Source organism: Ips typographus, linkage group LG1 (genome assembly GCF_016097725.1).
Source record: "Ips typographus isolate SLU linkage group LG1, UJ_Ityp_2.0, whole genome shotgun sequence".
NCBI classification, from domain to species: Eukaryota; Metazoa; Arthropoda; class Insecta; order Coleoptera; family Curculionidae; genus Ips; species Ips typographus.
The window spans coordinates 2,061,796-2,085,240 of record NC_138422.1 but is presented as its reverse complement, the minus strand read 5'-3'; the positions used below and the strand labels follow the sequence as shown (position 1 = coordinate 2,085,240).

Genomic DNA, 23,445 nt, shown 5'->3' with positions numbered 1-23,445 from the left:
GAAAGCAAATGGCAATGTGGCTAGAAGATATCACACCGATTGCGGGGAAAAGATGGTCTCAAACAGCACAAGACAGAAAATGCATGGAAGCGGATGAAAGAGGTTCAGGAGTGGACAAAGGAGGACTGAAGAAGAAGAATGGTCGCCAACCTCAAACGAGACAGCACTTAGGAGGAGGAGGATATCTTCAGAGCTTTTTAAACTGCTCTAGAAGAATACGGAAGCTTTTAGACTATTTTGAAATCCTTTGAAAGCTTCCAGACCAGTTGAAGAGCAATTGGAAGCTTTTAAATTGCTCTAAAAGCTTTTGGAAGCTTCTAAACGCTGACAATTTTTTTTTAGCCAAATTCCAATCTTGCATCACTAGTTGACAAACTTTGTGGTCCACATTTACAGATTTTTTGACAATAACTACTATCGTGTACTGCAAAATTGGGTTAATAAACAAACAGAGAAGTTCTATCAACTTTATTAGCGGATAATCACAAAATTACACACAATTGGACACTCAGCGAACCTATAAATAAAATAAAAAATATACACAACGTTCATTCACACCGTACCAAAAAATATTGAACCTTCGGCAAAGCGACACCAGTGGTGTTGGAGTAAAACCGAAATTAAATACATTTACAATCTCAAGACCGTATTTGGAAACTAGGATGGCGATCCGCTCTGGCTAGGAAAAACAGTTGATTCCAAACCAGACAAGAAAAAATCGCTGAAAGACTGGAATAAATAAAAGCAAAAATCACAATATTTTCTGACCCTTCCGACTTATAATGCCGCTGAAGCAGTTGATTGCCATTTGGATTTTACAACGAGAAAGAGTATATCATTCGCGGAATAATCGCTTCGAGGTACAACTTAAAAACCTACATAACCGCTGTAAAAAATCAGTCTTAGGGCCAAACAATCATTCCTCTCTGTATTTAGGCGTTCTCTAAACGGTTTAAACCTTATCGACGATTGCCTACAGTTACACACATCCACGTCCTTATTACTTATAACATAAAGTACGAGGGACGCCTCGTGAATTTTCTGAATAAAACCAGCGGCGTCCACAAACAAGCGCGCACCTATACGCCTAAACTTATTTTGTAAAATCACACGATAAAACGGAACAAGTATCCGGACCGCGATACATGCGTTCCAGAAAAGATGCACCTTAAATAAACCTAAACCGTTATACAGGGTGTCCATTAAACGGTGACTGAAAAGTGATGTGGTGTATACTGGAATTAAAGTGTGACGTCAGGGCTTGATACAGGGTGTCCACCAATGTAAAGAAGTATACCAATAAGTGTGCAGCATTTGCTTAAGTCTCAGCACAAGGGGTAGATTGTGATTGGTCAACAAAAAGGTGCCAGCTAAAAGAAATGTTTTGGTATTATTTGTCTGAACAAAAATAGCAAAGGAAGTTTGGTTATACAGGTGTGGTAAATCCAAAAGCGACCATAGGAAAACCGTGTAACGGACAGAGAAACGTAGGTAATTGCATGCGCGGGAGAAAGATAGAAAACGAAAAAAATATCAAGTAGGCCATATGTTTGGCGCGCTGTTGCCAAACGCCGTAAGTATTCAATACCCTCGACAAACTTACTTACGGCGTTTGGCAACAGCGCGCTAAAAATATGGCCTACTTGATATTTTTTTCGTTTTCTGTCTTTCTCCCGCGCAAGCAATTACCTACGTTTCTCTGTCCGTTACACGGTTTTCCTATGGTCGCTTTTGGATTTACCACACCTGTATGTTTTGTGTGTGTGTATAGCGAGGCACGAGAAGATTGGTATAAAAAGAAGTGTTTATGTGAAGAAAACATATTTTTTAGTAGAACGTCGGTAATTAAAACATAAATAAGCCACTAGGCCAGTATGTAAAACATAAGCTAGTCTGCAAAATCTCTGACCGAAACGTCTCTATTTGAAGGAATGTAAGTAAAATAGTCAATTTACTATTATACAAGTTTAAATATGATTTGTCTTCAGCTGCCTTATTAATTACTCGTCAAGTGTGGTTTAGACTGCGAGTTTTTCACCTGCATTGTCACAGTCACAGTAAACTTAGTTTGATGGCTAAAAGAAGAAAAAATGGTCATGGATGAAGGTTAAGAACGCCAGCGTTCTAAGAATTTAGACTAATAATAAATTACAGTTTTCTTTAGAACAATAGTTCAAGGAGACACCCATCGAGGAGCTTTTGCCTCACTCAAATGCTCTCAAAGAACATGCTCAAGGTTTGTGAAGCACTGGCTTAATTTAATATAAAGTTCGACTTTTCGAAAAAATATTGGGTTTCAACGTTGTTTTATAATTTTTTCTGTCTATATTCCTGACTTAATTTTTATTGTTTTTTATATGAAAGAAGATCTATATAAGTTTTTGCCTCAAAATATATAAGTAAATTTTGAATAAAAATAAATGCAAATTTAGTTAATTAAGTACTTTCTTATGATTTTAAAGTAGTTTTCAAAGTTCTGCTATAAAACTGTGACTTTCCAAGTCAATTTCAACCTTAAAACAGTTTGAAAAACATCAGAATACTTTAAAATAAACTTATTAGTCACACTTCTAGGATTTTAAGACTATTTCTAAAAGTTCTACAGTAAAACTGTGACTTTTTAAGACTAAAAGTGTTTGAGCCCAATTTTAAGGCAATTTTCAACATTTTGCTGTTAAACTCTGCTTTTCCTAGTCAATTTTAGGAATAAGTTTTTAAACCTAAGGAAAAAACCAGGAAACTAACTTAATAATTGAATTTCTGAACTTTTAAGACAATTTTCAAAGTTTCTAATTCAGTTTTGTGTCTTTCAAGGTGTATAGTATTAAAATTGGCTTTATAGTCAAGATTATGGTCTTTCTTGACGGTTTTTAAAGATTACAAGTAAATTAGTCAGTTTCCAAGTCCATTTTGTGCTATTACAGTTTGGAAACTTGTTGAAATTGTTTGTAGACAGCATTGAAATTGCCTTAATAGTCATATTTATGGACTTTAAAGTACTTGCTGACTTTACAAGTAAATTTTAAGTCTTTTGGGGTTTGGAAAAGTGAAAATAACATTAAAAGTGACTTAATAGTAAAATTTCTAGACTTTCAAGACAGTTTGCAAGGTTTTGAAGTTAATCAGTACATTTCCAAGTGACAAATAAAGATAAATATTAGGTTATTTATAGTAGCAGTTTGCGCACTTTGGACACCCGGTATACTAAGCCCTGGCACACCCGTCAGATCTATAACGATCGAGATTTTGTTGTAAAAACTCGAGCCGCCGATTGAGCATTGAGGCTGCCTTATTGAATAAAATAAAATATACTACCCTGACGTGCTACTATCCTACCTTAAAAAATAACGAAAACTACTGGCGAAAGACGGCTGAGACGATAGCGTTGCCCGGTTTCACGTAGTCGCCGATCATTAAATTTTGCGCCACCGGGTAGTTGGCCATAACCAGGGGCTGTTGAGGCGTACCCGCCTGCGACGTAAATAACGACGGCGAGATGGCGCCACCGATCAGCTGGGCGGTGTGCGTCGACGTGGGACTGGCCGCTACACGACCTGCAAAAAAACCAACGCCCTCTGGCTCGTCAAGTAACCGACCAAATGTCTTGAAGTCATTACATAGCACAATCAAATCGGCAACGTTTCGACGTTCCCGGTATCGTCATCAGGGCTACAGGCCAATTGACATCATTGACGGGTCGATTGCTTATAAAACAAAGTACAAAATAAATAACGTCAATGGCGAGAAACAGTTGGCTGAATAATGAAGTGTGCAGTGTGACAGTACTGAAAAAACGTGGTTATGCCCTGATGGTAATTGGGAGAACAAGTCGAAACATCAGCTCTAATGATTTACTTAAATACAGGGTGTTTTTGAGAAATGATGACTTAAAACGTCAAAAATTACAGTGCAACATGTTCACTGCTTAATTGTCATATTATACTCCAGCATTATTATTGATTAAGACATTATTCTAAAATGATTGATGTCTTTTTTCTGGCCCTAGATTCTTGAATCGAGGGAAGGGAGTTATCAAGAGAAAGGAACACATAATTTGATAAAAACCTGTTTTTGTCAACCAGTCATGTCACATCGGTAATTCTACTTCCTGCGTTCAAGAATTAGGGCCCTGGTGTGTTAAAATTAGGTAATATAACAAAAACAGGGAAGAAACACTATCAACGTTTTGCTAAGTGTAAAACTTCTTCAGGACTGTTTATATAGAAAGGATTGATACTTTATGCTCTTTTCAACATCCATTTTGCTGATACTTTGTATCATACAGTGAACTGGCATACTTAAATAATGATGATGTTAAAGACTAAAACAAGCTATATTAAAGAGTTTTTAAGCCCCTTATTTGACGGCTTCGTTATGGTTAGAGTCCGGATTTCTAGAAATTTTGCTTTTTTTAAATAATAAAAGCAACCAACCTTTGACATCTAATGTGAACGACTTACAAAAGTTTGCTTTAGTTTTTTGTTTATATTTACTGCTATTTTTGTATGGTTTAACTAGTTTTTTACAAAACAAGCCTTTCGTTTTTAAAAATAAACTAAACTAATAACTGCTTTGACAAAAAATTGCTATATTGAGATATTGAAGGCTTCTGAATGACAAAAACAAGTTGCAAAATGTATAAGTATCAATTTACAAATTTAAACTGACCAAAAAATTTCCAAATACTCTTGAAGTAGTCTAAAAAAATGTAAAAACATTCCAAAGCACTATAAAACATCTAAAATGCTTTGCAAAGCTTACAAAGCAGCCTAGAAAAGTGTAAAAGCTTCCAAATGATTTTCAATTTATCTATAAACTCTCAAAAGCTTCTAAAGCACTTTAACAGCTTCCAAAAGTTTTTCTAAAACCGTCAACAAGGTTTCAAATGTCTTAAAGTCGGTCCAGAACCTTCACGGCTCTTTAAACTGCCCAAACACCTTCCAAATGCTTCTAAAGTAGTCTAAAAAGGTTTAAAAACACTACAGAAACTCCAAAATATGTCTAAAAGCTTCCAAAAGCTTTTAAAACACGCTAAAGGCTTTCAAATAATCTTCAACTAGTCTAGAAGCTCTCAAAACATTTCAAGGCAGTCTAAAAGCTTCCGTATGCTTCGAGAGCAGTTTAAAAAGTTCAAATTCACATGTCTTAAAAGCAGTACAGAACCTTAAATGCTCCTAAAAAGATTTCAAAACCCTACAGAAACTCCAAAATGCTTCTAAAGCAGTCGTAAGTCTTTCAAAACAGTCTAGAAGCTTTCAAAATAATTTAAAACAGTCTAAAAGATTCCCAACGCTTTTCAACTAGTCTAGAAGCTCCTAGAAGATATTAAAGCAGTTTAGAAGCTTCCAAAAAATTTTGTGAACCGTGTAAGAGATTCCAAATGCCTCTAAAGCATTCCAGAACCTTCAATATGCTGTTTAAACAGTCCAAAAACCTTCCAAATGCTCTCAAGTAGGTCTAAACAGTCTAAAATCCTCCGTATGCTTCTAAAGCAATTTGAAATCTTCAAAAAATGTCTAGAAGTTGAACTCAAAAAAAATTTGCATTTCTGAAAGAGTTTTGTGCTTTTTTACAGATTTTTTGGAGAAAATAATTTTGCTTTTTAAGCGTTTTTTTTCACGATTTTAATGCCTTTTAATCCGGACTCTAGTTATGTTTATTATGAGCAAGCGCAAATGGTTATCTCTTAACTTTATTAAGAATAACGGTTTCCGTTATTTACGGAGGAATAAGGACCGCTTCCCTTATAGTTATCCTTATTTGCCTCGTCGCGGCGTTGCCATCAGTTTTTCCTGTCAGTTTGGGATTCAATTTTCTTTTTGACGACTACTTTTCCACGTAAAAAATATACTAAGCAGTACATTGCACAGAAATCTTTTAACGTAAAGTATTATTTGTGTGTTGGGTTTTGCTACCGGAGAGATAACGTGCTAAAACAGCACGTTATTTCTCCGGTAGGTTGGGAACGTTTGCAGCATTGGCAACGTTAAAACAGCAGGCAGATATATAACCTAAAACCTTCCTTCCTTCCTGAATCCCCTATCTAACTAGGGGAATATGGCTTCTGCTCTTCAGCTTCATCAAGAATGTAAATAAACATTTAGATTATGTCATTGTTTATGTTGTGTGTACACTGTGTACCCTATAAGGAATAACGAGCTGTCAACTGTCACTCTATATTTGGTGTTATAATAACTGTTATTAGAATTAACCATAACTTCATTTAAAATTGCCGTTATTGTTGCTGGCTTAAAATCTCTCTATTGCTAGTTAAAAGTTATTATCAAAAAATGGAACAAATTATCAGCAGGTTACTAAGAACCAAAATTATGACAGTTACATGAGTCCCTTAATGAATTTTTGGAATTAAAACAGAAAACTCACCTCTGCCTGTACTTGGAATGCATCCGGGATGAATATTAGGAGCGGCCGGTTCGGCCATATGAGACGGATCGACTAGAGCTATCAGATTATTTGCCATCAAATTGTTGTTGATCAAAGTTTGAGTGGTGTCCATGGCCACCTCCCCCAAACCGTTAACGGACATTCCATTGACCATGTTGACGGCGTTGCGTACTCCTTGCGCGTCCAGCTGACTCCAATAAGTCTCGCTAGGCGACATGTTGGAAACACCTTTTCAAAGGGAAAACGTTAAAACTGCCATCGAACGCACAATCATAACTACAAACCTGGTGGAGGCTGTACAGGGGCCCCCGTATACCTAAAGTAAGGATTCTTCAGGTCCAGAGTGTTTCTTGAGGTTTGCGTAGTTCCTTCCACGGTCAACTCAATAGTGACGTCGTAGCTTTGCCTTTTATTCGCCACGAGCATAACAGAACCCGTTAACACTTGGCCTTGTTTTAGTAGAAGAGGCTGCTCCAGCAGGCATCTCACTTGATACCTAATAGCAAAAATGTTCGAAAACTTGCATAACTAATCCCACAAAACGCATACCAATGAGTTAAGGGTTCCGTAGGAGCGGTACTAAGCCAAATCGTTTGTTGGGAACCGATAAAAGCCACGTCAAACCAAAAGGCCAGTCCGTGGCACGTGCCCGACTCTAATATGTGAAATTCTAAGGGGATGTTTATTGTGTGTAGATCGGTCTCGTCGACTTCCAGAAAGTTTACCACGTGCCTGACGCTTTTACTCATACAAATCCGTATGTCAAACGTGTCAACTATAGGCTGTCTAAAAAACCAAAAAAAAAAAGTTTCAGAGTTAAGCTAAAAACTAGTTATTTAAGCAAGCAGTAAGGAAAAGTTCCATAAGTAATGGTGCCAAGAAGATGATAAAATAGAAGTTTCCAAACGAATTTTGATTTTGACAAAATGTGTAAGATTAGTAAAATGGTAAGATAAGATTTTATTGATCCGGTATCGGCCTTTTAGGCCAGGTGGACCGGCCTTGATCTGACGAATTTGTGTGCTGATAATGACCTACACAAAGGGTCAATAAAATTTACTGAACCACCCTGAGATAAAATAAGTACAGAATTAGACATTACAACTTGTTTCTAAATGAATCATTCATGGTAACAAAACGTTAATGGATTGTTGATCTCTGGTTGGATTTGGCCACTGTAAAACTGTTATCTGTCAAAACTAGATACAATTACTTCATAACTACTTGAGGGGTAGATCGCCGAGGTGATTTGTTGTACACACTGCAGGTAATTCGGGGTATTATGAGGCACTTTCCCATTATTATGAAGCATGAGGTATTAGGAGGCATTTTGAGATAGTTATAAGGCATTTAAGAGTATTTTGAGGCATTGTCTGTACTAATAAAACAAAATTTACTGAAAATTGAACAGAAGAAATTTTTAAGGTAACATGACTGTTTTTGACAGGTGTCAACTGGATTTTAAAGTGTTGCAAGTTCAAAATTGTTTTATTAACGTCACATAATGTGTATTTTACCATTTCAACTTTTACAACTGTTTAAATTTAATTTACCAAATGATCAACATTTAAATTACATTTTAAAGTCACGTGACTGTTTTGACCGATGTCAGTGGGCTTTGACAGTGTTGCAAGCTCTGGTGGTCAAATCAGAGTCACGTGATGTGTCTCTTGCAATTTCAGCTTCTACAACAACTGTCTAAAATAGTCTTAATTTACCAAATTTGACACGTGCTAACTTGGTTAAAATGACAGTTAGAAAATTCGTGCAAACGTCAAAAAATATTTTTTGTTTGTCAGAATTTGGAAAAACAGTCACCTGGCCTTAGAAAATCAATTTGAAGCTTTGGACACAAGGTCAAATCAAGGGTCAAAAATTTGGTAAAACCTTTACGTTGTCACCTAACCTAACCTAAAAACTGTGACGGGACCTTTAAAAAAATTAATTTTAAGCTTTAGGGTCTTTAAAATATGTAACCTGAGGAAGTCATTTTTATTGAATCATTAATCCTTATCGACATTTTGACAATAGTCAAAAGTCATGTTCAAATTGTAAAAGCAGACATGCTACTTAATCCAACCTAAAAACTGTCAGGTGACCCTAAAAAAATGAATTTCAAGGGTGTATTTCATCAAGATTTTTCATTATCTCAATACCAGGGGCCTTATAACTAAATTTAAGAATGCCACAAATGTGTAAACATTTGAATCCTGAGCACTGCCTAGTTTAAATAATTTAAAGAAATTTTGATGTATTTCAAGGCAGTTTGAGGCATTTTAGGCAGAACTACTACATCAACAACCTTTGATATATAAGAAAAAACAAAACCTAATTTCTACAAGGTGGTTTAGGCAAAACCAGTACAGAAATTAATATACAGTGAGGTTCTTCCATCTCTGAACATAATTATAATCAAATGTAATATTAATTTCCTTATGTTCATATTTCAAAATGCACTCCTCAATACACTGTTCAAGTAAGTAAGCAACTGTAACTGTAAGCAACTTTGATATAAAACTACAGATAGGAAAAGTATCAGTCTCAGATTTGACCCATAAACCATAATAATTATACTAAGCCTACATATGCAGCATTTGCCAAAATCACAGCACTATCTGTAGTTTATGACCAATCGCAAACTAGAAACTGTGTTCTGACTGAAATGTAAACTTGTCATTAATCTGAATAGTTAACCACACACTGGATAATAAAATGAATATAAAAAAATACATCTAACCTGAAATACTCTTTGACTGCATGGTTTTGAATAGCTGATAAATTCACTCCATGAAAACATGTTTGGAACCAGAAATTAGCTTTACTATACTGCTCCATATAGAGTGCATCATCTGTAAATGGAACTACATGCAAATCACCCCTTGTTGGGTACATTTTGCCACCAGGAACCAGCCACCGTTTAGCATTGAGGTAGGATTCGAGCATTCGCTCATTGTACAACATGTATCCCATAGGTTCAGAGATTATAATATCCACTTTTTCTGGCAGTTCCACTTCCTCAATTTTTCCTAAAGTGTTTCTTTATAATGTTAAACCATAAAAATAGTCAAAGTGAACTTACCAGGTAAAACCCTAATAACATTAGAGTAGTTGTTGGTGTCTACAAGTTTCTGAGCATAATGGGCCATGGTGGAAGCTTCAACAGCATAAATACGCTTGGCGCCAGCTTGTGCAGCAAAAAAAGATAAAATACCAGAACCGGCACCTACATCTAATACTACTTTGTCTTTAAAATCATCTAAATTACTAAGTATTGCTCTCTGATACGTGTAAGTCCTCACAAAGTCTTGCAACATGTTTTGTTGTTGTGACAAGTAACCATAGAATTGAAAATACTGAGTGGCCGAAGAGTCTTCTGTTCTCACTGAAAAAACTGAAGCGTCCCGACCGGACTTAACTTTCGTTATTGTTAATGCAAAATCTCTGGCTTCCTCCTTGTGATTGAACTTAACTAATAATGTTTCATTGTCAACTGTAAACAAATAAGATTTCAGTCCAACTTTGCAGCATTCAGTGCTCGCGTCCACAGGGAATTCGATTAGTTCCGTGGCCTCGTCCATCTCCAGGATTGCCACGCTGATACCCTGGGGATCATAGTCCGCCCTCAGTTTCACTTTTCTATTGTATTTCGGGCACGAAAAATTCTCCTCATTCACTGAATACACTAAAACTTCCCAGATTTTCGGTGCCATGGTGGTTCAATTGTTGTCGGTTGTTTTTTGCGCCTAAACGCCGGGGAACGTGTCTCGCCGCTGGAATTTCGTAATTTGTATTGTTATTTCATGCTAAAACGCACGTTTTTTTTTGCAAAAATCACTGTCAAAAAATTGCACGCATCGCTTGACAAAAGGGCTTTTTCGTTGTCTTTCAAGAAAACCGGTATGGAAAAAATGTTCGTTTGTCGTTTGTTTCCGTCACTTATGTCATTTGGTAATTACTGTCTTACGTCAATTGCCATTTCCCATAAAGTAGAGCTTGACAGTAGCGTATCAAGTCAATATTTTTTCTTTCATATTAAGAATTTTTTACATACATAAATAACTGAAGAATGAGGAAAATGTATTTGATATGTATAACTTGTCAAGCTTTAGAGGATGTATACTAAAAAAAGATTACACTAAATGAATAGTAGTAGATCAATTGACGTATTCGTAGTGTACTGTCTATGGTCTGTCAAAACAAATTCAAGGCCAAACACAATGACATACAAATACAAACTGTCAATTTCGTACTTTTTGACATTTCTTTATTTGTAGATTATCATGTTTTCTTCAGAAAAATCAATTTAACAGTTTCTCTACAAAAAAAAAGAGGCAATACCCGACCTAGCAGTTAACTGAAACTCAGGCTACGTAACAATGACACAAAATCGGTAAGTGCCATTTAAAGTAAACTGAAAATCATCCCTTATTTTATTGACATCAACCTATAGTATTCTCATTTCACACCCCCCTTTTGGGATTTTTATCTAGCAAACGCACCCGCAGTGTCCATGACGAGACCGACTTTATGCCTCTGTCGAAACGAATCAACAATCTGCACATCAACAACATGTTGGCCGAACAACACTCTGCCCAATTGGCCAATCCTGCCTGGTGCCAGAACAACTCTCAATTGACCGCCCAGAATGCAAGACTACCCGAATCGCCCAGTGAATCTGAACAAAGTGTAGATTGGAACAACGCTTCCTCACCCCAATACTGTCCTGATTTGAATGAATCACAAAATCCTCACTATTTCAACATTAACAAGTTGCTGTACGAAATGTATGTGCAACGTATGAGTCGGGGTTGTCATCAGATATGAATTTGCACTACTGTATATTATTTGTGTGTCAGGTGGAAAATATTCTTACATTCTTCTTATTACTGCCATTTATATCTATTTCATTGTGTTTTAAGTATTTTTATTATGTTAGTGATAGGCTAACTTTAGATTTATTGAAAATGGTACTACACTTTATATTCCTGTGTTTTTGATTGGTGTGATAGTGTGAATGATGTGGCTGAGTGTATAGTAGAGTTCATGTAGTTATTTATGCATTTGTGGTATGCCTGAATTTATTATGCTCAGTAGAATATAAATTATTGTAGACATTAAAAGATACATTTTTTGCCATCTCAATAGTTATCACCTAACAAGAGCTATGTAGTTGTGTAGTTCAACAACAATTTGAATATTTATTAAATTATTTTTGGTGACAACAAACTCGAATTTGAGAGCATCAAATAATAATGTTAAGCTTTGCTAGTCTGTTTAAATATATTCCATTTTCTTGTAAAAATAATTGGGATAAATCCAATAAAAAACAAAATAGTAACTGTATGTTGCCTGTTTTTACAAAGCTGTGAAAATACACAAGATTCACAAAAAAGGTGCTAAATGGAATCCTACTTCAAATGAACGTTTATGTACAATTACTCTTTTTAATAAAACAAGAAATTTTAATTTGAGGAAAAAATGAGGACAGAAAAAAAGCACCCTGTAAATCATAATTACGTCAGTTAACTTGGCAAACTCTAATAGTTTCAGTTCAATATCTCAAAAACTGCAGGAGGATAGGATAGGAAAAAATAAATGAAATTTTTAACACCGTTTATGGTTTGTACCGCGGTATGCATCATCAGTCACTTAGTTTAAGTTTAGACTGTGACTGTCCAATAGAATGCACTACAGCCTATACTTGAAATTTAAAATAACCACCCCTAGTGCTGTTAAAAACCTGTATAGGGGAGGATAAAATCTTCGAAAACGCCTATCGTCATCTGTCATGCGTCAAACGATACGGACTGCGTGTCATTTTTCCTAACTGACAGCCTGCTTACTTGAGTCAGTTGAGTACTTTTGTATTGAAAATTAGGGAGCAGTTTCCAGATTTGATAATATTTAGGAGTTTATACTATTCAATTTAGATATCCAGTTTCACTAAACGTGAAACAGAATCGGTCTATAAGATTTAAAAAAAGTTTGGCGGGGAAAATTTAAACCAATTCCGCTAGTGGGCATGCCCTCTATGATGACATTTCTAAACAACGTTAAAATTCTTGGCGAAGCCAACTAGACGGGAAACGAAACGGTGAATCCGACATGATGGTTTCAGTTTGCTGGTCCCGTTTATTATAGTCGTTGCGGTGTTGGGTGGCCGATTTTTTCGGTTAAGTGTGGACGATATCAGTAGCCCCCCCGATCCACCTGATAAACGGAGATGATAACAAACACGTAAGATTTCGCGGCTCGCGTGTGTCCAAGGGTAGGGAGCTTCGTCGCTGTGATACGTAGAAATTTGTGGAAGGGGTGCCCTGTGTGTATTCATCCCCACAATCTTTACGGAAAGTGGTGGTGGATTTCCTCCACCACGTGCCGGGAGTCGGCAGGGCGGGGGCATCGTCACAGGCCCGTCTGCGTTTTAGGGGACACTGGATTTTCCTCCTGCCTCTCCAGCGAACAACGGTAAATTATCAGAATTTTCGGGACAGCCATTTTAATTTTTCTGAACGTTGGTTAGTAATGATGATTTCATGTACAAAAAACGCGTAAATATTGTTGTGTAACTATTTTCCTCAGTTCAATTCTATGAAAAACAAGGAGAAAAAGTGTTTATACAATCATTTTTGAAACCTTGCAACCTGAATCAATGGGTGCTCTTTGTTGTAGTCTAGTGATAGTGGTTCTCTTGGGCCTAATAGGAAAAACCCTGAGGTGAATGACCTTAACGCGGAAGTACTACAGGCCATTACCTCTACTGCTGGAATCCAGCAGGTTTTTGTTCAGTTAATCACTTTTTGCTATTCCACCTGTTTGGCTTTAGGATTCACTATGAATATCCACTCCAATGATTTGCAAAGGCTTATGGCCCAATCTTTCTGGCTTACATTCAATAAGCAAACTGGAGGCTGTCCAATAATTTATTAGGTTATAATGGAGAGTTATTCAATCCCATTAACAGAGTATTTCCCTAAACTTAAGACACCAACTTTCATGTTCAATTCAAAAGTTTGAAATGGCTTTCTGCTAGGTATATCAAACAACATACATTTTTATAGTAATAATGAACAGGCAATCTTCATTTCTTTTAGGAATTATGCTCTGTTTAGATTAGATACTAACTAAAATTTAGAGGTCAAATGACAAATTTGGACATTCTCCCAATACTCCCAATTATCTTTTGAAGCATTTAACCACAGAGTCATCAGCACTATAAGCAGTGGTTGAAACCTAGATATTTGGTTTGGTCACAAGAAACATGAAACATCTGCCTTTTATTGTCTAACTCCAACAGGGTTGCCACATCTGTCAACTCAATTTCCCCAGTCAAAATAAAAAAATCCCCAAGCTGTCACTTGTCTTTCTCTCTGTTTTTTTTTTGTAAAATGGTAGATATTCTTAATTGACATGTGCTAACTTGGTTACTATACTATCACAGTATCACAGCTAGAAGGTTCCTTCAAACGTGGAAATGTAGCTCATAATTTTGGAATTTTTTTACCTGAATATTTTTTTGTTTAAAAATTACAAATAACCGATATTTGACCTGAAATTCAACAGTGTCAACATTTTGTCAGGACAGAGTTTTTTGGGAGAAAATCCTAATAATTGAGAAAACAGGGCTAGGAGTAGGACCCTGTTGGGCAAGCTAAAATTACGATTATAAGACTTTAGTATACTCTCTTCTACAGATTTTGAAGGTATACTGCATTTCCCTTAAACTCAAACTATCCCAAAAGGGGTGGTTTCCCCTGTTAATCCCTTGGTAAATATTTTTCTCTCCGGAAAAATACCCCAAAGAAGAAAATACCCCAAGAAATATCTTCCCATGGATAATTTTGAAGTTTTTATTCCTGTATAGTATATCTCAGGCTGCAGATGAAGTATTAAAGATTAACAAAACTGTTTCTGCAGTCACTCTGTAGATTTAACCTTTTGTAGTTTTTTTTTCTTTGGGTCACCTTGTATAGTATGTGCTGCGCAATTTGATAGTTGCGATTTTTCCATTCCCTTGCGTCGCTTCCCACCGTCAATGCCATTAAGAAGAAGTAAAAGTGTGTTCTAGTAGCGAAACCTTGTTGCTATTGCAGCAAAATAGCAAACCAACCTTGAATGAACGCACAATGATGGGAAAAAATCTGATCATACATTGAAAACCCTCACTTTAACCATTCTTCCTGTTTCGGATTATTCCCTAATTGCTTTGCAATTGCAGGGATAGTCAAGACTAAAATGGGAAAGTGATGCCACTTGGTGGGAATTTCGTAGAGCACGTCAATTCTGAACCTATTAGCATAAAGTCTTAAAAAGGTGAAAGTACCATTGTATGTAGGTAACTAGGCCTCGGCGCGATTTCTCTTGCATCGAACCTAACCAGCTAGTGGTTCTCTCTTTGTCTAAACGGCCGCGATAAACAAAGACGGCCGAAAACGGTGCCGAGGCCACGTGACCCGTTAGAAACCGCGGTACCGTACAGTGGCCCCTTCTTCGTCAAAGTCGACGACTTGGGCAGTACGTGCATGTTTTGCGTGGTGGTGTCGTTCTTGTAGTGTGTCGCTTCATCCCCTCTGTTATCCGGTGGTGGGTGCGAGAGTGGACACGATAAGGGCAGGGGGTTCCTCCAAGGACGCCAACAGTTTCGGTACTACCTGGGGGGCCTGCCCGGTACTACGTACGGGGGATTCCGACGGTCGCTCTGTTACAGTTCCGCATCGATTCGATGACAGTAGGACTTTAGTTTTTGGGAGTTTTTAACTTTTAGGTACTCATTTTTTACCTTTGATTTATTTTTGATTGGAATAATAATAATAATAATAATAATCTATGATAAACCAGATATACCTGAAATACGCAAGAAAAATTCTCTGTTTAAAAGAAAATAACAAAACATTTTAAAGGTTAATCGACAAAAAACTTTGTATCACCCTGTATAAAATGGCTGACAACTCTATAAGTGACATGTGTTTGTGACGTCATTTAACAATTGGTCACGAGAAGTCAATCAGGCTTTCTACACTGTCACATGACATGACGTCACGCATACTGTCACTTTGATGAAGTTTGGTCCCGATTTTGTCTAGAGAAATGGTTTGTAATTGTTGCAAACCAATTCTCTAGACATTGTTGACTATTTTGCTTGTAAATGGCACAACAAGTGTCACGAGACCCGCTGTCAAATGACATCACAAAATGCGCTTTAAGAGTCTCTTCGAACGCCTTTATAGTTAATTGGTGAATAAAGGAACTTAGTTCATAATTTTAGTATTTTCGTCCTACAGTCAAAAGCTGGAATTTTGCGCATTACATTAATGACATTTAGGAGAGAAAATAGGAGAAATGTCAAATCAGGTGACTGAGATTGCCTAACTTCTGCCCAATGGCATTACATTTTTCTCTCACTATAGAGAGGCAGTGCATATTCCTGGGTCACGTGTTTTCATAACGTAATAACTCGTATTAAGGGCTTCAAAAATTTGGAATTGCCTGTCAAAAATCAAATCCAACGTTCTGCTGTAAAAACCTCTTGAGGTGTAAAGACAAAATTCATCCTGCTGATTATTATATTTGCTCGACTAATTCTGTTGTATGTAATTTAGTTGCGCTTTATTTGAAATCTAAGCAGTAGCACATTTAAACCGCGTGTAGAACCGCGAAAGTTGGTGAAAGTACCATTTAACTTAACCGATTAGACCATTTTGCAACAACTTAGATTTTTTGCCGTTAATAGCAAAAAGTATCACTTTCCGTAAAATAGAAGAAAAACAAATTGACACTAAATAGTAAACATTTGTTCTAGTTTGAAGTTCGGACGGAACCATGAATTTTGCGCCGTTTGGGGTACCATTAACGGCTGCTTTGCCGGTGGCCACACAATTTTCCGCCGGAAAAATCACTCAGAGCGTCACGACGCCCAATGGTCAAGTGGTTGGCGTCCTTCAAGGTTTGTACATTATAGTTATATCAATAATAGTTATGAAAATGTGGAGTTTTTAATCGACTTTAGGTGGTGAAAATGGTATTCATTACATTCGGCCTTTGGATGCTAGCGCATTTGCGCAGGCTCAAGCCCCGAGCAGCCCTACAGGGGGTCAACAAGGTCAAACAGTGATCACGCTGCCCATTACCATGCCCGGCTCGAAACCAGGCGATCCACAACAAACAGTTCAAATCCAGGTAATATACTCATTTCAATGTCTTTTCAACCATACGAGAAATGTTCTCTTAATAGGTGGTGAACCCAGCTCAAGCAAGTGGAGGTAATAGCCCCAAGTACCAACTGTCACAAATTCCCATTCAAACTTTTGGTCAAGGCGCCACTGTCTTGACAGTGGCGTACAACGGCAATCAAGAAGGTTTACAAATTGTAAGTCGATTTGCTTTAATTTTGGTTTTGCCTTGTTAATTGGTTTGAGTATAGCTTGACGGTCAAAGTGGCCTTGAAGGTATGACAGTGGTGGCAGCTCTACAGCCTCAAGACATTCAAATGCTACAAGCGCAACTAGAGCAGCAACATCAGCAGCAGCAACAACAACAACAACAGCAGCAGCAGCAGCAGCAACAAGCCCAGGAAGAGAAGGAGGAGGGCGAAAAGGGAGGTGAGAATCCCATTCCAGTGGCCTTAATTAAAACAGGTCAGTTCAATTAAATGTTAACCCTAGAGTTATTAGAGTTGGTGTTTTTATTTAGAAATGGGAAAAGATGGGGAAATCACCAGTCAACAAACCGAACCCGAAGCTATCCACGTACCTGCGCAATACCTACAAAACGTCAGCAGTTTGCAAGAATACCTCCAAAAGGTATGTTTTTTACGTTTGTTTTGAGTAGTTTCCCACGTAGATTGCTTAGTACACTGCTTTGCTTTAGAGAAGTTTCAATTTCGACTATTATGATCATTGTTGTTTTGTGTATTTGGATTGGCGCGTCCGCGTTACATTATGGGGGGTGTGGTGGAGGTTGTTATTCAACTTTATGCCTATAAAATTGAGTAACGATTGCAGGTGCAGGCCGCCCAGGCGTTGCCCCTCACGTCTTTGCACCAATTTCTCAAATTTAACGGAACGCCCGAAATTAAACGGGAGTTTAACGAGGAGGGCATGATCGAAACAGTGAGCATCGCCAATCCAGATGATCATGTAGGTAGAGTATTTTTGAGTTTTCACCTCGCCCATTTTTGTGTTTCATTAGTATTGTGCTGCTTTAGTTTTTATTTTATTGTGCGTGTCCCAAAATTAGTGTGCAAAAATTCAATGAGTCTTTCTGGTTTCCATACACGTATTTCATGGGTTGTGTGTGACGTTTACTGTCACATTTAAACTTAAAAATGCCTTATACATAAAGAAATTGACTTTAATAGTATATTATTCAACGAGCTTTTTATGATAGCCATTAATCCCTAAGGGGGATGTTTACGTCACGAGCCGTAGGCGAGGGACGCAAATCTCCCGTGGGATTAATGGCCATAAAAAACGAGGATAATACTATACTTTGTCCACGACCACTGTCCATTACCACTAATGCCAAGTGCAGGCAAATTAGAAGTTGATACTCTTTTATGTAGATAATAAATAATATAGGTAATCTCTCAAATCCGCCATAACAACTGAAATGTCAAACTCGATACGATTAGGATCGCGTTTAGAATGGCCGTCGGTGTACAAGTCGTGACAGAATTTGGGAAAAAATGGATCACGTGAACAATTTATTTACATAGCTATATGGTGGCATGTGACAAAGGCCACGGTGCGCACACCAGCCCTATTTCTGAACGCACCCCCAGCGTTGCCGCCTACCAAGGATATTAAACAGTCAAGGATTGCTCGATCGGCCGATTTTGTTTCCCGGCGGCGAATGAATTCTGACGTCACAGTGGGCCTTCGGGTGCACAATACGCTAAATATTCGCCCGAGATGCTATGTACGAGATCATATTCGTGAATGATCGACTGCAATCGCGCATCGCGCAAAACAATCGCGCGAACGCGAGAGACCCATGGTGACGTAAAAATCGTCACCGGCCCGAGCCGATACCGGCAAGATTGCGCTTATGGGATTAAGCACTCCTTTACTGTTTACCGTCCTTGGCCGCCTACGACCACAAGGGCACTGACGTTGTCAATGTCAACTTAAAAAACCACAGAACTAAGGACGGTCATACACCAAAAATTTTTCAAATATAAATTATGGAACTTACCTAATGATTTGGCAAACTCCTGTACTGTGTTATTGCGGTGTATTTGTTAAGAAAATGGTATTCTGAATTAGCAGTAATTGCAAAGACATAAGTGGATGTCTACATGCAAGAAATACCGCATATCCCATGTTTTATGCTTGGTGTGCAACCACCTTTAGGTCGAGAGGGAATAATGATCATTATTCCTCTTCATTAATCCCTCTGACGCTATATGACCTTCATTTAGCTTCTGTCAACACGCTGAATATTGGTACATTATTGGTTGGTCGTGGACAAAAAGTTTTAAAATCTACTTTTCAAGTAGCTTTCCTAATTTTCTGCAGCAAAAAATGGTTTTCCAACTTAATTTTGACTGTCCAACAACAGAAATTTGATTTTAAGCTCAAATTTCAGTTTGAAAATGCTAAATTGGTTTTAGAAAACAAGTTTTTCGAGCTTGAAACTGTAAAAGTCAACCATCAATTTTTATTGCCACATCTTCAAAAATGGACTTTTCATTTCAAATTTTAGTTAAACATATGAAAGTCTTACAGTTTTCTTCCTTAAGTCCTTTTTCTTCATTCTGAACAGCAAGGAAGCTTCAATTTGACTGTCCAACCTATACTTCCATAACGTATTTCAAAAATATACATGCTAAAGGACATCCAAACAAACGTTTTTCGCCAACTATACGACTCTAAGGACATTTTACTCAAAATTCAAAAAACAGGTGGCCTTACCATAAAAGTTTTTGTTATTATTATACAAAATCAGAATTTAAATTCAATTTTACTGATTTTAGCGCCATTTTGAATAGTTCGGCAAAGTGCTCTTGTCTGCAAGAGATAAAACTGTTTATGTTTTACCAGTTTAGTATTTTTAAAAGTAAACTCTCTTTAACATAATTTGGTTCGAAGGAATTCCGTCATCAGACCCAAAAACTTATTCTTCAAATGTAATTTTTTCTCGATAACAATTAAAAAATGACTAAATCCTAACCTTACTACCTTTCACGGGACACCTTGTATTAAATAAGTACGCTTAAACTCAGTCAGTGTAATAGCATGGATAATTGTTCTCATTGCATACGTTTAGTTGTATTCTATCTAGTTATTGTTTATGTGACCGTTAATTTTGTGCTTTTTTGGAACCCTCCAAAAAACAGTTTAACTTACAGGAGCATCTAATAATGAACAATATCTCCGACATGCCTCAAGAGGAAGTCGTCGTGGACGATCCAAATGACAAGGGTAAAAAAAAGAAGAAATACAAGAAGAAACCACCTAAACCGAAAAAACCCAAGCCCGGACAGGTATGGGACTAATTCAACACTTAATGAACTAGTTAGTTAAATCAACTCGTGGATTGTAGGTGCATATCGCGACCGCCCTTGATGGTACCACCTTATTTTGTTGCCCCGAATGTCACATGGCCTATCCAGAAAAGGAGCTACTGGAGCAACATCTGGTCGGTCACAAAATCGAACGGAGATTCATTTGCGACATTTGCGGAGCAGGCTTAAAACGTAAAGAGCACTTAGAACGACATAAACTGGGCCACAATCCGGAACGACCTTTTGTCTGTTCTGTGTGTATGAAGGGCTTCAAACGCAAGGAACATCTAAACTTGCATTTTGTCATACACTCGGGTGAAAAAACGGAAATCTGCCTCGAATGCGGGAAAGGTTTCTATCGGAAAGATCATTTGCGGAAGCATACTCGAAGTCATGTTACCCGAAGAGCAAAAGTGAGTTTTTAAAAGTCTAGTTAGAGGTTGTGCTAAGTTTGATTTATTGTAGGAGCAAGCCGAACGGGCTCAAGCCATTCTGAAGGCGGGTGGTACTCCTGAGGACGTCCAGGCTGAGTTGGGTGCTGCATTACCCAATGGGACGACACACGCCCAGGTTACCATCCAAGTCGGTACTGGAACTGTAAGTTGGTTTTTGTTTAATTTTCTAGTTAAATTAATGACAACTTGATAACATCTCATTCTGTTAAAAATTAGATAAACTCCATCTCTGTTGAGAGCATTGAGTTACAGTGCTTCTCTCTTCTTTTTACTGTGACTTATCAATAATACGTTTTATTGAAATTGCGTCCCTATTAGTTACAATTGGAAAGGTGATTGGCGCAGAGGGACAATAAGTTAAGTTGTTGTTTAAATTGTTAAGTAAAAAACAAATTAAAAATTAAAATAAAAAAACAAATTACCTCAAATTTTACACAAAAAAGCAAAAACCATTGCAGAACAATGCTGTCAAGGTACACCTGGTAAAACCATTCAACTTCCAAGTTATTATTTGTGATTCATTGTCGGTTTTTGACCACAACTTTCTTCCCTGGTCCTGAAGAAGTTTATGCAGAATTTAGATTAGCAACTTATTGTTTCTCTCCGCCAATCACCTTTCCAATCTTATCAATAATTTTGAGTTTTTTATGCCTGCATATGATAATCATTATTTTGAATTTTTTAGGGTCCAAACAGTCAAATCCAAATCCCCGTTCAGATCCAAGTGCCGCAACACACAATACAGCTAAGCAGCGGTGACAACGACAATAATCAACAGGCCAGCACAGTCGTGTTGCCGGCCGCTTCCGAAAGCATTAACCTTATGCCTAATTGAGTTTCGGAAAAGCCTTTTTTTAGTAAGTTAGCATCCACAATTCTTGTCCGGAGTTTTAAAGTTAATTTTTTTAAACGAAACTTACGTTTTTTCTTTTTGGTGTAGCCAGATCTGAGTACGAAGTTGTAGGTTCAGGGATTTCCAAAAAAGCTCCAAAAACTTTGTTATTTTCTGAATGACTTAAGCAAAATAGTGAGTAGTTTGGTCAAATTGGTCAAAAAAAAAACAGCTTACAGCTTGGTGCTTTTTATTGACCAATCACAAGACAAAACAGTTGCGATTTACACAAACATATGTGACAAGCAGATGAGTTTGTCGACCAGTTAATTCAAAGACAAATAAAACTTTGATTTATACATCTAGAGCAGAGGTTCCCAAAGTGGTCTAGGTGGACTCCCAACGGTCCACAGGAGATTTAAGGGGGTCTACGTTGACGTAACAAAAAAATGGGGGTTTGCAATACTGCATATAATATAATATAATAACCATAATAATTCACAGTATACTAATTACATATTTGAATAAATACAACAAAAGAAAATATACATACTATTTTCCTTTTTATTTTTACCACTTCGAATGGGGAGTTTTCTAATGTTATTTATAAGTGAGATTCTATTGGTTTCTTGTGCTGTGAGTAGAAGCCAAAAAAGTAAAGTTGGATGGAATCACTTTTTTGATTGGCCTACTTCACTTTTTTGACATCCATTCACAGCACATCAATTAGTGAATTAACCATTAACCAATCAATTCTCACTTTTTTTCTGAAAAATGTTAATTTCTGGTTGGAACTCAGCCGCAACACAAAATTCCATAATTAGATCTAATCTTCACATTTTTTGTTGAGTTTTGGAAATATAGTAGGTAGCTTCAGGGGGTCCACCAGCAAAATTTATAAAGTGGTCTATGAAAAAAAAAAGTTTGGGAATCTCTGATCTAGAGTATATTATTTGACAGCTTTTTTCGAAATATCACCGCAACGTTTGAATGGTTTTTTTATGTATATATTTGCACACAATTTATTTTTATTTATTGTTTTTTTTACACACAGTTTTATAAATATTAAATTAGTTACAATATTTAGTTATTATTATAATTATTACTGTAGGGAAAACAGTTTTGTAGAGGTCCTTTAAGGTTTAACAAGCAAAAACAATCGATCGGTACATTGTATACGTTTTTCTTTTACATATTATACAATTTTTTGTAAAGCTCCGCCACGGACGCAGTATTAGCGCAAAGTTCGATCTGTACATAGACGTATTTATAAAGATAATTCAAAGGGAACAAGGGATTTTGCTATGTAAATGTGTACATAGATAAAATAGACCACACATCATTGACTAATAGGTATATAATAAAGAATCCTCATTTTTTGAAATTCAACAGTACTTTTCAACCTAAATACTTGCCATAGTAATTTGTGCATATTTCTAATTTTTTAACTAATGTGAATTACCGTTATATAAGAGATTCTTTATGTATATGTTACGTATATGAAGAATTATTGTGATATTGTATTATCCCGTTAAAAAAAAGAGTAAACTAAAATAATGTTGATGCAGGCAGTTGTTTATTTTCTATTTTAAAATTATATCGATTTTTGACGATTATGGTTATACTACATGTTATTTACCTACTATATCATTATACAAGTAAGGGAATGGAAAGAGAAAAAATGGCGATTACATAATCATTTCATTGAAAAGTCTGAAAGAATGACACGACATAGAGGTCACTAACGAGGTTTTTATCGTACATTTCGCGTGGATAATCTGGCCATTTTCATACTTGTGGATTAATAATTTTATTGTAACACGCGCAATTGCGGTCAAGATCGAATTACTTAAAAAACTACCTGTAGCTTTATTTATTTGTAATTACTTTAAGTCTAATAATTTTTAATACAGATTGGTTGAATTTCATTCAATAAAAACTACTATTTTTTAGGCGAGTATTTTTTCCTCGGTAGTTTTTACTTTAAATAATAAAGAAACTTACAAATTGCCTTTCTCACTGCTGACAGAGGAACACCAAATTCTTGACACGCAATGTCTAATATTACTTGTGATCTCGCATAACTGCGTAAGTTATATTTTTTACTTATTCAGCAAAAGAAGAAACAAATCTGAACATGACCTAATTCAGTTTGCAGTTGTAATTATAATTTTTTAAGCTCAAATGTAGTTTTGTGGAATGTTTTTCGATTTAATATAGTAAATAAACTCTTCATTTTTATTTCGGTT

At 36.7% G+C, this 23,445-nt stretch overlaps 3 protein-coding genes across 12 annotated transcripts; 2 read left to right on the top strand and 1 right to left on the bottom strand.

Annotated features, from left to right (window-relative positions):
* Window positions 1–454: 454 nt before the first annotated feature.
* Window positions 455–10,344, bottom strand: Art4 (arginine methyltransferase 4). Of its 3 annotated transcripts, none has more exons than XM_081991925.1 (7): window positions 9,485–10,344; window positions 9,143–9,431; window positions 6,955–7,191; window positions 6,690–6,901; window positions 6,385–6,633; window positions 3,337–3,554; window positions 455–2,075 (listed from the first exon to the last, which is right to left on the bottom strand). In XM_081991925.1, the coding sequence occupies exons 1-6, from the start codon at window positions 10,113–10,115 to the stop codon at window positions 3,355–3,357; spliced, it is 1,818 nt and encodes a 605-aa protein (XP_081848051.1). In that variant the 5' UTR covers window positions 10,116–10,344; the 3' UTR covers window positions 455–2,075; window positions 3,337–3,354. The 3 variants fall into 3 exon arrangements, 2 of the variants coding, with proteins under 2 accessions (XP_081848051.1, XP_081848046.1); XR_014180345.1 differs by lacking the exon at window positions 455–2,075 and adding an exon at window positions 3,618–3,704 and having other exon boundaries at window positions 3,413–3,554; XM_081991920.1 differs by having other exon boundaries at window positions 455–3,554; window positions 9,485–10,343.
* A 288-nt stretch (window positions 10,345–10,632) lies between these two features.
* On the top strand, window positions 10,633–11,748 carry LOC145737868 (uncharacterized). Its single transcript, XM_081992712.1, has 2 exons — window positions 10,633–10,795; window positions 10,896–11,748. Exons 1-2 carry the CDS (start codon window positions 10,782–10,784, stop codon window positions 11,227–11,229), a joined length of 348 nt encoding a protein of 115 aa, XP_081848838.1. The 5' UTR covers window positions 10,633–10,781; the 3' UTR covers window positions 11,230–11,748.
* A 597-nt stretch (window positions 11,749–12,345) lies between these two features.
* LOC145737321 (uncharacterized) lies at window positions 12,346–23,148 on the top strand. 8 transcript variants are annotated; one of them, XM_081991967.1, is made up of 11 exons: window positions 12,349–12,873; window positions 16,205–16,348; window positions 16,412–16,581; window positions 16,637–16,771; window positions 16,826–17,039; window positions 17,095–17,204; window positions 17,406–17,540; window positions 19,754–19,888; window positions 19,948–20,322; window positions 20,375–20,506; window positions 21,050–23,148. In XM_081991967.1, exons 2-11 carry the CDS (start codon window positions 16,225–16,227, stop codon window positions 21,197–21,199), a joined length of 1,680 nt encoding a protein of 559 aa, XP_081848093.1. In that variant the 5' UTR covers window positions 12,349–12,873; window positions 16,205–16,224; the 3' UTR covers window positions 21,200–23,148. The 8 variants fall into 8 exon arrangements, with proteins under 8 accessions (XP_081848123.1, XP_081848117.1, XP_081848093.1 ...); XM_081991973.1 differs by having other exon boundaries at window positions 12,353–12,873; window positions 16,826–17,003; window positions 19,742–19,888; XM_081991958.1 differs by having other exon boundaries at window positions 12,356–12,873; window positions 19,742–19,888.
* The last annotated feature ends 297 nt before the right edge of the window (window positions 23,149–23,445 follow it).